General features: G+C 39.1%; 1 protein-coding gene across 3 annotated transcripts in view; it reads right to left on the reverse strand.

Annotated features, from left to right (window-relative positions):
* Window positions 1–1,774: 1,774 nt before the first annotated feature.
* Window positions 1,775–13,379, reverse strand: part of tasor2 (transcription activation suppressor family member 2) — a 31,240-nt gene continuing 19,635 nt past the window's right edge. For all 3 annotated transcript variants that reach the window (XM_013909554.1, XM_013909553.1, XM_013909552.1), the window contains exons 17-22: window positions 7,996–13,053; window positions 5,938–6,060; window positions 5,706–5,859; window positions 5,504–5,609; window positions 3,090–3,271; window positions 1,775–2,886 (exon numbers count right to left, since the gene is read on the reverse strand). In XM_013909554.1, coding sequence (XP_013765008.1) covers window positions 2,789–2,886; window positions 3,090–3,271; window positions 5,504–5,609; window positions 5,706–5,859; window positions 5,938–6,060; window positions 7,996–13,053 — 5,721 coding nt within the window. In that variant the 3' untranslated portion in view covers window positions 1,775–2,788. The remainder of the gene's footprint in view (window positions 2,887–3,089; window positions 3,272–5,503; window positions 5,610–5,705; window positions 5,860–5,937; window positions 6,061–7,995; window positions 13,054–13,379) is intronic.

Below are 13,379 nucleotides of genomic sequence, written 5' to 3' on the forward strand. Positions count from 1 at the left end.
ATCGCTTCTCGTTACCCCATATATACCATACGATGCACAATGCACGATTAAGGTAAAACTCAGGCCGATCCCCAAAACGGTTGCACGACTGAAAAATCATCTCAAAATGGGCCAAAAAAATCGCACAGTGTATGCCCAGCTTTACACTATGGTCTAGAGGTCTGGTGGAAATGCAGAGTTTTGGGGCAGTAACTAAAGGCTTTAAGTCCCATGGTAGTCAGGCAAGTAGATGGAACAGACAAAAGAGAAGCTGAAGATGAGCTGAGTGTATTGGGGGGAGAGCAATTATGGAGAACATCAGACGAATATGGAAGGTCAAGGTTATAAAAGACTGAAAGTGTGAAAGAGGATCTTGTAGTTTATGCATAGGTGAACTGGACACCACTGGAGCAGTACCAGTGACAGATTAGATAAAACTGTTGCACACTGTATTGCATCAAAAAAGCAGTGTATTACCAAGACAGTATTTCCAGACAGAGTAGAGGTTAAAACCCTAAGACTCTCTACTTTTGTTTATAGAACTGAATAACCTCTTGTATGAGAGGTGAAATGTCTTCAAAAAGCTCCCCTTTTCAACCTCCCAAGACTACATTTATGTAACTTCTGGTTCTGAAAAGTGAAGCAAATGCAGTAGTCCCTTAAACCCAGCTCATTTTTTTAAATAGCCAGCAGAGGGCCTTCTCTGTTTGCAAAAGAAAAAATAAGGGGAAGAATACTTCTGGGGATAAAGAAGGCTACAGGAAACCAGCTCTGGGACTTGTTACTGTGAACACCTTCCTGTTGTGTTTATGGCCTGGTTAATCGCTTGTCAATCCCAAATGTTCTGTACCAATAGAAATCTTTTGAAAACTGGCTATAAGTTCTGCAAGACTGAATAATGTTAATTGTTGACAGGCCACTGTTCTCCTTAATTATGCTTTAGGGAGCTTGGCTTCCCATAACAACATTAAAGCACAAAATTCAACTGCTCAGTAACTGACCTAAGAGCATGCAATCATCTGATTACAACATAACTTTGAAAAATAATATTCTCTCATTGAGTAGCAGCAGTAAAAAAATAACCTCTTACACACTGTGTAAAGTTATCTTTTGAAAAGTTTTTGGTCTAAGACACTATGAGGGATATGAAGGGAGACCAACTTTCCAGAACTTTAATACATTCTGTTTCGCATCTATAATTGTGAGTCCTTTTACTGCATATGATCATGCTGTTATCATTATATAATTATATTTACTCTTGCGCATTGTGTTTTCCTACAAAAAGGTGATCCAGACAGGTCAGGCTTCCCAGTTTCCACCCTGCTGGGAGACCTGTTGAATAGTAGTGAATTGGGGAGGGTCTGCCATGCCAATACCATGCACCTGGTTTCATCATAGGACAAAGCACCATTTGCCTTTTAACAGCTGGGAAAGGCTGGAGAGAACAGAGAAAATGGGTGGATTGTTTTGATGTATTTCAGGCTGGAACAGGCTCCAGTGCCTGTGGAACTCCACCTGGATAAGCAGCCAAGCAAATTAATCATATTTCAACAAATTTGATGTTGTTGCTTCACCAAATGTGCAGTCTTTGATTGATCTATTCAACATCCGCTTAATTCAAAAATTTGAAACCTGGTTTCAAATTGTTGAAACCACTCAACCTCAACCGTCACTACTGTCTGTTTTAAGACCCTTCCCTTAGGTTTGGCCCTCTCTCAGTTTAACAGTCATACCTCCATCCATGTACTCTTACATTTCCAAATCAAGAACATATTAACAAACCCAAACCTTCCAGTTTTCTCTCATGTCAGTTTTAATTTTTGGGAACAAGGCTGAACAGAAAACAAGGCAGTAGAAAATCCACAATAGAAGAAATTGCACTATGTATGGAACAGTTTGAAATGATAAGGTGGAGATGGGAAACCAACATTTTAAAGCACTTCGTTCAATGGTTGATTTTCATTAGAAAACTAAATATTTTTTATTCATGTTTAGTACAGACAGTGCATTTGCTCATTTGAGATGACTCTGTTTACAGGAAAATAGAGGCCAAACTCTTCCTCAACATGAGCACAGTGCCGAGGGTCTTATTGCTGTGGGAAACACAATGTAGCGTAGGTACTCAGGACCATCAACTATGTTAGTTGATTTGTGGATGAAATCTCTTTATTTTCAGTCAGTTTGCTGTACAGAATATAACCAAAACTAAAGATAATTTACTTAGCATTAACTAATAACATTAAACTGCTGTACACGTGTATACTATAAATATGTAACATAGCACTTGAAAACAGCCTAATTTAGCTTCATCTGAAGCCCCAGAGCATAACAACAGCTGGTCAACTTTTTTGCCTGAAGCCATCAACAAACTGTTATACTCCCAACAAACAAACACTATGCTGATTGTGCTGCAAATGTATAAGGCCAGAAGTGTGAGGAAAAAGATAAAATATTCACAATGTAAAAATCACTTGTTAACCAGGTTTACAATACACTTTACAATAAAAATATGATACAAAATCAACACACAGCACAGCTGCTGGTATACTGGCACTACTGCCACCTCTATCCATAAACTGAATGAGAACTAGGTTTACATTTGAACAATGTGGGAAAAAAATAATCAATAATTATTGTTGCATACAAAAACAAAGAAGAAAAAAAACTGGTGGGACTGAAGAATAACAATGTAATACACGTAAAATAGCAATTACTGGTGTATTACTGGGTTCTCTTCACATTGAGTGAGTTTATGAGTACATCCTTTAATGGGCAAAACATCAGTTCATCCAGCTAACTTTTTTTTAGGTCACACTGTAAACATTTCACTTAAAGGCTTTGTTAAGAAAGACTCCGTAGTCATTGCCAAGATCCCATTACTCTCAAAGGCGCCGTCTGTTGCTGTATCTGTAAAAAGAGAACACTACGTTATTCCTTTACAAATGGACTTCTGTCCATTTAACCTGGACATTTTTTGAGGCCATTTTAGCATCTTAATGAATACTATATTTATAAAATCCTCCGGAATACAACTTCAAAACAAGCATATAATGCAACAGCACTCGGTGAATGTCACAGTGAACATAAGTATTAGTATATTCATGTCTCACCAGTTATAAAAACAAGGAAGCGAGATGATATTTTCTGAACCTGCTGGCGGACCAAACATGTGAGATAATCAGGCTGATCTTTTGACATCTGGTCACAGTCATGGTAAGGCAAAACCTCCAGGATTCCAGCCTCCTGGCCCCAGTACAGAAAGTGTTTCTTTTCCTTTGACTCTGCACTCAACCTGGATTTGAGAGGAACAAATTTGACGTTCAGGAAGTTAAGACTCCAAATGAAAACAGATGTTGCAAATGGCTGAGGAAAAAAAAAAATACAAATGAGCAAATTCTGTCTGATGAAATATGGTCTCAGTTTCCTTGTATTTAAAAATAAATAAATAAATAAATTGAAAAGCACAGTTTCATTCTGCATCCCAACCAAATATGTTGTTGGCCCTTTGCATGCCATCAAAACAACTGGCATGGCTCACGACTGTAGCGCTCTGTGGAATATAGTAAGCTCAGTAACTCATAAACTTGAACTGTTACTGGCTGTGGCAAACTAGTGCATCTAAGTCCACCAAGGACGGTCCCAAGCCTGGGTGCAAAAAAAGGAGGGTAGTCGCCTGCTGAAGCGACCACAACCAGGTGACTGGAGAAATGAGGCATGAAACCATATGGATCCAAACCGATCAATGTCACACGTTGAAGCTACTGCATCCAGGGGAGCCGATGCACCAGCATTGGGGACCCAGGATGCTGGCGAGAAATGGACTACTGGCCAAGGTAACATTAGAATTTCACAGATCAAGTGACAATCAACACCAGCGTATTGAACATCTAGATGAGACAAAACATTGGCCAGACAGAGATCATCGAGGCTAATGGGAACCACAAAGAGGCCGCTAGGAAGGCTCAAACCACCAAATACTGCAGAGAGTAAGGCAAGTCCTGAGGAGTCAGCTGAATGGGATGAACAAGAGCCAGGCAATTAACACCTATGCCCTGCCGGTGATCAAATACCCTGCGGGGATAATAAGCTGGCAAAAGGAGGCAATAGAAGTCACTGGAATCAATACAAGAAAGCTCCTTACCATGAATTGAGAGTTGCACAATGAGACTGTACACTAAGTGAAAGGAAGGAGGCCAAGGGCTAGAGAGTGTCAGAACCACTGTCCAGGATGAGACGACAAACATCCATGAGTACATCAGGAAGATAGCCACAAGTAATCGTGTGCTTGTTGAATACCTCAGGCAGCACAAACCTGAGAAAGAAGAGGAGCCAGGAGAAGAACCATAATGGAAGGACAGGCCCCTGCATGTATGTATTAACAGCAGATAGAAGTAACAGCACAGAGTAACTAATCGTGGCAGCACTGGAACAAGCTCATAGAGATCCATAGAGGTTGGTGTCTACCACACCAGGTAAAACCCCATGTGCAAGCTGTATAAAGACTCCCTTCAGAAAATCCAGCACATAACAGCAAGGTGCAAGATGCTAGCAGGTAGGGCATACATGGGACCAAGTGGTCGGCATAGTATACAGGAATATCTGTGCCAAGTATCAAAAAGGTCAAAGTGGAACATGCCCCCTAGGGTGGTTGAGATTGACCTAGTTAAGAGCCTGTTTGACTTCCAGTCTTTTTTAAGTTGCATTGTGTTGAGTTTGTGAAACATATTTACTGCACAGTTTAAAGCAGTTCTTAATTTTCCTGAATATTGAGGGTTTTCTTTTGGTGGTTACACCTTAATGTTGTACCAAAAAGTTGATTCTGTTTATCTGGACACAGTGTTTTTATTTATCCAAGTGACTTCTTCTGTCTCAGGTGATTGCAGGTTTTCCCAACCTTATGAACAGTACTTTGCATAATGACTGAAACTAGCCCACTGACTGAAAAATGGGTTGTGAGGTCAGTTTATTGATCATTTTGCCCTGCTGGATGATCAAAGCCCATTGACCAATGATCAAAGACCATTGTAGTAGACCTCCTGCTATTTTAGTTGCGGACCCCTGATGTAGAAGGTGAACACAACAGTGGTCCCAGTAATAATTCGAGAACTCAGTGCATTGACCCCCAAGCTGGGGAAGTTGCTCCAGCAGATTCCAGGAACAACACCCAGGATCTCTGTCCAGAAGAGTACAGTCCTAGGAATAGCAAAGATACTGTGCAGAACCCTCAAGCACCCAGGTCTCTGGTAGAGTCCGTAATTCTATTAGTTCACTGGTTTGTGTTATATTACTAGTACTACTTCTATGTGCCCATTTTTGTTTGTTCTCATGTTTCTTCATTAATTTCATGTTTTATGCCATTTTGTGGTGCATTATTGCATTTTATCTTTTTTTATAAGGACTATATAAATAAATAATATCTTAAATTTTAAACAAAGAGTGAATAAGAAAGAAATTCATCTTGTGCAACTGAGATATACCAAACTGGAAAGTTTTATTTAGTTATTCTTTGTGGGCTGGTCCTTACCTTGCATTTTCCTTTAATCGACGGCTGTCTCTGTAATGCAACATCCATTTCCATTTTCCCATTTTGCTTAGCTCTAGCAAGATTTCAGACACCTTTTTCATGTTACCTACAAATTCATTCAAGGTTCAAGCAATTAGTTAAATTAATAATAATGAAAATACTCCAAACACAGAAAACTAGTGCCCAATAAAAGTGCACATACAAAGGCTGAGAGCATCCAGCGCTGTTCTGTCAAACATTATAAAACCACCCTGCATGAAGAGTTCCTGATGTGTGAGATTCAAAACATCATCTGGTTCATCAATTCCAGCAAACTGCACATGCCGTGACTTCTTCAGCTCAAGCAAGTGTGGGACCTGAAAAGCAGAAAGTTGAGTCTTTAATAACTTTTATTTAAGTTTTGTTGTGATTTTTTACACCAATAGAACCATTACCTCACAAATATGCTCAGCAATGTCTTCATTCTTGAGGATGATGATCAAAGATGAAGAACAATCATCACCAGGGAAGAATTCAGATGGCTGTACAGGAGTGTGGCCCTCTGCCTCTAACTGTGCCTATTGAAATAAAATTATTACTCAGTGAGAAGTTATAAAATATATGGCAAGTTTATATTTTATATGTACAAGGGTTATGAAAAACAGCTTAGATCCTTTACTGTCACACCTCAATAATGGCTACTATAAGCACAAGCTTGTGAGAAATAAACAACAATTCATTTTAAGTTGTATAGATATTTTGTTACATTTGAATCTGACCCTTACCTTATGCACTAGAACCACCAGAGGGTTCATTTTGAACCATTTGGCATTTTAAAATCATGTAACTCAGTTACAAACCCCACAATCTCTTATTTCATTACTTTTTCTAAATTGACTTATTCCTCATATAATAAATTTGGGGATTTAAAAAAAAAAATTACCACCATTCATACCTGGAACCATCAATAGTTATTTACCCAATCAACACAATGTTGATGTTCAAAGAAAACAATGTAATATGCTGCAGTCAACAATCACTGTATGGAGGGTACATACTTTTTGATATGAAGGCATGCATTTCATAAATCAGAGACAGCTACATGAGATGGCTAGATGAGTACTATATGAGTACTATGGGGAGTACTATGGGGACTATAGTTAGATTAAAGACAAGGTAGGGTAAAACAGTGATGAGATATTAGGCAGAGTGGAGCAGAGTGCATGCATAATGAATGTTTGAGAGGCCGGCAGTTTGATGTTGGTGCAATGGGGAAAACCTTAGCTGAACTGAGTCCAGAGTCTGTGAAAACAAATCCTAGCAAATAAAGAGCAAAATCCAAATTGGATGGGTTTCAGTCCAGAATAGGTAAGGGGCTGTATACTGGGGTGGATCAGTGTAGATGCTGAATGAGAGAGAGGAAGATACGGTGAAGAGAAGATATCTGCCTCCGGTCACTATGTTTATTCCCTGATAGGTTGGTGAGTGGTTACAGCTGTTGCTAGGCTAAATTTCTTGCAAAAGACATACAGTGCTACACCAGAAACTCTCAAACTCTTGTGACTGATTTGGCTGTTAGCAGAATGCCAAAGTTGCCTGAAGTCTTCACGGAAGATGTTGACTTGTCAGCAAACATTTGCTAACTAACCACTGAGAAGTACTAAAACTTGAAAAAGTCTGACACAAACAGGAAACCTTAATGCTAAAACCCAAGACATTTCAAAAGGCCCAACTTTTACTTTGAAGGCAACCTGTTTCTGTTGTCTGTTTGCTTCACACTTCACAGTTTCACAACCGTTTAGCAAGTTCCACACATACCACAGGCAACCTGCTACACCAGAAGCATTTGCAAGTGGTTTTGGTTCAGATGTCTTGATGCATGCTCAATCATCCAGGTAAGTAAATCCCACTGGGGTTTAGCAATCAATTTCAGAACAACAGCCAGCAACCACTTAAAACCAGTCAGGGAATAGTCACACCCCCCCCGTGACAGGGCTTTATAAGTCATCCCCCAAGTGGTCTGTAAGCCTCTGTGACCGACGTCTTAATGGGTTCTAAAATATGTTTGACCATTATAATCTGTAATGAATGACTCCAAATTATTTCCAATACTAATAAAATATATTTACAAAAAAAGTTCTGTAAGAGAGGATTTCTTTGCCATTGCTGCTACTGTTCCAAGCCAGGTTCAAAACAATCCTTTTGGTGGTTCTGTTTAGTTTAAATGGGTTAGGGTGGTATTCAGCCATAGTCTGAAGGAAATATGTGAAAAACACTGAACATACTAATGGAAATCATATAAACTGATTATACTGAGGGAGTAGGCCCAGTACTTTACACCAACATCTGTCTTGACTATTGTATTCAATATCTATTTCTGACCAATGACTAACTTTTTTCTTGTACCTTTCATATACAAGCATCTTGTGTAATTGAATTTGATCAGACATGTCTGAGATATAGCTTATAAACATTATATGGCTAAGAACACTATTTAAAAAAAAGTGTTTTACCTTGGTTTGTTCAAAGAAGACATCTTCTGACGTTGCTAGCATGTAGAACCTATACTTTGTTCTACAGGACTTCTTCACAACTGAATTTAGATTAGTCCGGAACGTTTTATCCATTTCTTTCTTCATTTGTTCACAGAAGTCAAAATGGTTACTTGGTTCAGTCTTAGTGCAACTCCTTCGGAAGTGTTTGGCTTTAGCTGAGACTTTTTTGAAAGCACAAACATCTTGCATTTTTGCTTCATACAGTCTGGCACATTCCACAGTCACATCAGAAACCCAGTCATGTTCCACAGTGTTATCTTTGCCTTCAGAAAGTTCTCCAGGACAAATCATCTTTTCTTCATTTTTGTCAGTTGCATCCTTCCTGTTGGACAGGTCTACCTTAATTTTTTGTCCAATAAGAGAGGTTCCCAAGTGATCCAGTGAATCCTCTTGCTCGTCTAGATTAGAGAAGTTGATAGTCAAAGGACTAGTGCAAGACAGCCTTATTTTGTCATGACTGTCTTCTTGGTGGGTGGGTCTCCTCTCACTCTTTTTCAAAGCCTGTTTCATTTGTTCTGAGAAAATGAGGGATTCTTGTTCAACTGACGCCTGAGTGAGATCATCTTGAATGCACCTCCGAGAAACTTGTTCCAGAAACGAATAAGATCTCTTCTGACTATTGTTATAGACTGTGCATACAAGTGAGCTTTGAGGCCCCAAGACCAGACTTTTATCTATGTTGTCGCTATTTATTTGATCTATAAATGAAGCTGCTGCACTGGAGGGGTCTTTGAGATCCATCTCAATATTTTTTCTAACAGTTTGCTCAACTTTCTGAGCTAAACCATTTGTTAAGAAACCTTGAATTTCATCAACACGTTTTGAGGAACTTTTTGCAGATTCAAAAGACTCCATAGGTGGTGGCAATGACAGATTCATGTCGAATTTTGAAATATCCTTTCTCTGGTACTGATATGAGGGAAATGAATTTGATCTACTATTACCAACAACTGGAAGCCAAGTAGTTTTGAAGGAAAGTTGACTGGCATCCTGGTTATCATTTAGTCTTTCAGAACATCCTTTAGATTTTGCATTTGTCCTCTTTTCTGAGAGCACAGATGTTGGCTTGCTATATTCCAGTCTAGAGGTTTTAGGTGGGTTGTTTTTGAGAGAATTTTCAATTTGTGTATCTACTAAGAAGTAATCTGCTTGACATTCATCATTCTTCGATGGTTTGACAGCCAAGACAGGACGATGATTGTATGCACGGGATTCCTGATTTACATTCGACTGCAGTGTTGGTTTAGGTCTCTCTTGGTCTAAACTTGGTTTAATGACTTGGAACAACTCGGATGGACAATTTCTGGGGAACTGGCCATCCTGCCCTATCAAGGTTTCTTGTATACAGACTCTTTCAAAATATTCCTGAGGAACCGAGTCAGTTTTCTTTATATTCAACTTGACACCAAGCACTTCTTCCAATTTACTTTTAAAAGGTGATACAAGTAAGTTATCTGATGATTCTATGTGCAGATCCTGTGAGGTAGAAGATGACACAAGAGCTGACTTTTCATTGCCTATTTTCTTATCCTTAAAGTCAACTGTAGGTTGGTCAAAGGCTAAAGAACTTGGGGTACATTTGCTACTAGGTTCAGGGGATTGAGCAACAGACTCTTTCATTTTAGGTGTTTCGATCTGACAGGACTTGTCAATGTGGTTTGATTTGGACAGGAACTTGTCTATACTTTGTAGAACTCTTAGAGTCCTTGCTTCAAGATCAGGATGGAGAATCTGGTGAAGGCTGGAATCAGTCTTAACAATGGAACTGTGACAAAGTTTTTTCTCACAAGGCAGCTCACCATTTACAGGTGCTGAGCTTGTGTTGAGGCATTTACGATTCAAGTTTTTGCCAGTTATACTACTACTTAATGCAGAATTGCTTTTGCCTGGGCTAGAACAAGATGGGTACCCATATGGTTTTTCATCTATAGTTGGAGTGGGGCATCGGTCATCTGACTCCATACCAAAGTCTACTGGCCCGTAACTTTCATTTATATCAAGAAGTAACATTTTGCAAGGTTCTTCTTTTTGACTACATGCTTGAGATGTACTACATATCTCACTGGTCAGTGCAGCTTTAGAGTAGCTAGAGTCACTGATGAATGGAATTTCTTCCTGGCCTTGTACCACTTCTCCAGACTTGCCTTGGGGGTGTGAGCCATGTAGATGTACACTAATCTTTTCTGAGGAATCTATTCCAATAAGAGGAATTTCAACACCACTGCAATTTTTATCCAATCCCTCATTTGTTTTGCACTCTGCTCTGAGATCCATTTCTTTAGTGAATGTAACTTGTGCCTCAAATATTTTTGGAACTTCAGACAGAAGTGACTGAGGCTGGCATTGAAATTGTTCTTTGCCAGTTGCATTATCAACTTTCGCTAGTACTGCATCCTTTCCTGAGGCATCCATTCCAATACAAGGAATTTCATCCTCAGTGCAACGTTTGTCCAGTCTATCATTTTTTTTGTCTCTTCCAACATCTGTTTTTTCTGCAAATGCCATGTTTGCCTCACACATTTTTGGAATCTTCCACCGGAGTTGGCGTTGAAATGTTGCTGTGTTATCCTTTACCTGTACTATAAGTTCTTCTGATCTATCTAGTCCAATAAAAGGAATTTCAACCCCAGTGCAACTTTTGGTCAATCCCTCATTTGTTCTGAGGTCTGTTTCCTTAGTAGATGCCACTTGTGCCTCACATATTTTTCGAACCTCACAAGGAGGTGAATGAACCTCGTGTTGAAATTGTTGTTTGAGATCCTTAACTTCCTCTGTTGACACAGTTTCCTGATCTTCATGATCATTGTTACTTTGACCAAATGTGTTTTTGTGAATTGCACTGTCATCCTTTACTTGTACTGTTACCCTTTCTGAAGGGTCTCTTCCAGTAAAAGGAATATCAATAGCAATGGAACTTTTGTCTAGTTCCTCATTTGTTTCATTAGTCCTAAAATCTGCTTCTTCAGTAAATGCCACTTGTGCCTCACATAATTTTGGAGACTCACATTTGGGTAAATGAGGCTGGTGCTGAAACTGCTCTTTGTCATTCTTTACTACGTCCTCTGTTGACATCGTTTCCTGGTCTTCACAATCCCTGTTACTTTGACCAAATGTTATTTTGCTTATTGCACTGTCATCATTAACCTGTACTCCAACCTTTTCTGATGCATGTATTCCAATAAAATAATTTTTAATTCCAGTGCAACCTTTACCCAATCCCTCATTTTCTTTGTTTGTTATGAATTCTTCTTCTCTGAGGCTTTCTTCCTTAGTAAATGCCACTTCTGTCTCACATCGTTTTGGAAACTTACACTGGGGTGAATGAGGCTGGGGTTCAAATGTTTTTTGTAAGTTGTCATCCACTGGCCCTACCTTTTCTAAATGATCTATTTCAGTAAAAGGACTTTCATCTGAGATGCAACTTTTGTTCCATCCCTCATTTGTTTCATCTGTCCTGAAATCTGTTTCTTCAGTAAATGCCACTTTTACCTCACTTGTGTTTGGAACCTCACACAGAGGTGAATGAACCTTGTGTTGAAATTGCTCTTCCTCATCCTTTACCTCTTCCTCTGTTGACTTAGTTTTCTGATCTTCATGATCATTGTTACTTTGACCACTGTCATCCTTTACCAGTACTATAACCTTTTCTGAAGGGTTCATTCCAGTAAAAGGACTTTCAAATGCAATGCAACCTTTGTTCAGACCCTCATTTGTTTTATTAGTCCTGAAATCTGCTTCTTCAGTAAATGCCACTTGTCCATCAGATGCTTTTGGAGCCTCACACAGCGGTGAATGAACCTGGCACTGAAATTGCTCTTTGTCATCCTTTACCTCTTCCTCTGTTGACTTAATTTTCTGATCTTCTTGATCATTATTACTTTGAACATTGTTGCAGTCTGTTATTTCTTTGTTTTGGCTCTCCATTTCAAAACTGTCTTTTACCAGAGGCATAGGCGAGCTTCCATCAGATACAAGTAATACTGCTGATTGAAATGCCTCATCTCTCAAATAATTTTTTTGGGGGGAGATTTTCTTAGTTGCAGGCTTCCTGTATATGGATTTAATTCCCAAAGGAGTGTGAGAATTATTTTCTGAAATGAAATAGCCATCTGCCAGTGCAATGCCATCTGCACAAAGCATCGGAGGTAAGCCATGGCAGACATTGTTGGTGTTGCTTACTACTGGTGGTTGCTCGTTCATTTCTGCTTGATGATTACTGCGTGTAATGTAGTTGTTGTTTACCAAGTCTGGACCATTACACATTACAGGTAATGGCTGATCAGTCAAATCCTTTCCAGCAGACATGCAGTTTTCTTTCTCATATAGTCCATTTTCTTTAGAGTGACCATATTCTTTCATCACTTTAGCCTTATGCTTTAGGTCACAGGCCAGAAACCCTTTAAAATGTCCGTGATGTTCTTGTGAGACTCCTTTATGCTCCTCCTTTGATAATAGCTTCTCACTTTCTACACAATTTCCATTGCAGGCAATAATATCTGATTTCTTTCCAGAATCATCACCTGCATGACTAACCTTTTGAGATGGCTCTGCATTACCTTCTTGGCTTGGGTGTTCCTTCCTTTCACACATTGCCAGTTTTTTCAATTTGTTTTTTTCATGCTCATCTGTCTGAACCACACCTTCTACTTCCATATTGAGGTCTCCTTTTTCAGGTTTCACAAATGAAAAGGAATCCATTGCACCTTGTTTCACCAAGTCCATCTCTTTAGCTCCCAGATTTTTAGTGCTCTCTTGCATATTTTTCCCCTCTTCACCGCATCCAAGTAACACTTGACCAATTCCAAATTGTGCCACAGCAGTGGTGACCTTGACAGATGCACTTTGTGCCACTTTTTGAAGAGGAATGGTTATTCCATCACCTCTAATAGATGGAAAATCAATCTTCTCCAGGCAGATAGTTTTACTGTGAGGACTGGTCTGCTTAGCTTCATGAGGCTTTATGAAATTTTTCACGTCAGTCACAATCATTTTGGAATGAACCATGTTTTCAGAAGGCTGAAAAAGAGAGTTAACAGAAAATATAAACAAATCACACTAAAATATCAATTTAATTCATGCAATATGTTAATTGAACATTTCAGACTGAGTGGTTTGTATTTAATGTCAAAACATTTTATACAAAACAGCAGATAGGGCTGGGCCATATTATACCGTTCACGGTAATACCAGTATAATGTTAGGCAACGATAGGAAAATGAAATATCGCGATAGAATATGAGTACAACGCGCATAGGCAGTGCCTTTGTTTTCATACGCACATGGCCGATTGTTGAGTGAAACAGATGAACCAGAATTGGTTTGTAAAAATGGTGCAACTTCAG

The sequence above is a fragment of the Pundamilia nyererei genome, unplaced genomic scaffold, assembly GCF_000239375.1.
Source record: "Pundamilia nyererei isolate P.nyererei 1_Seehausen unplaced genomic scaffold, PunNye1.0 scaffold00027, whole genome shotgun sequence".
NCBI lineage: Eukaryota > Metazoa > Chordata > Actinopteri > Cichliformes > Cichlidae > Pundamilia > Pundamilia nyererei.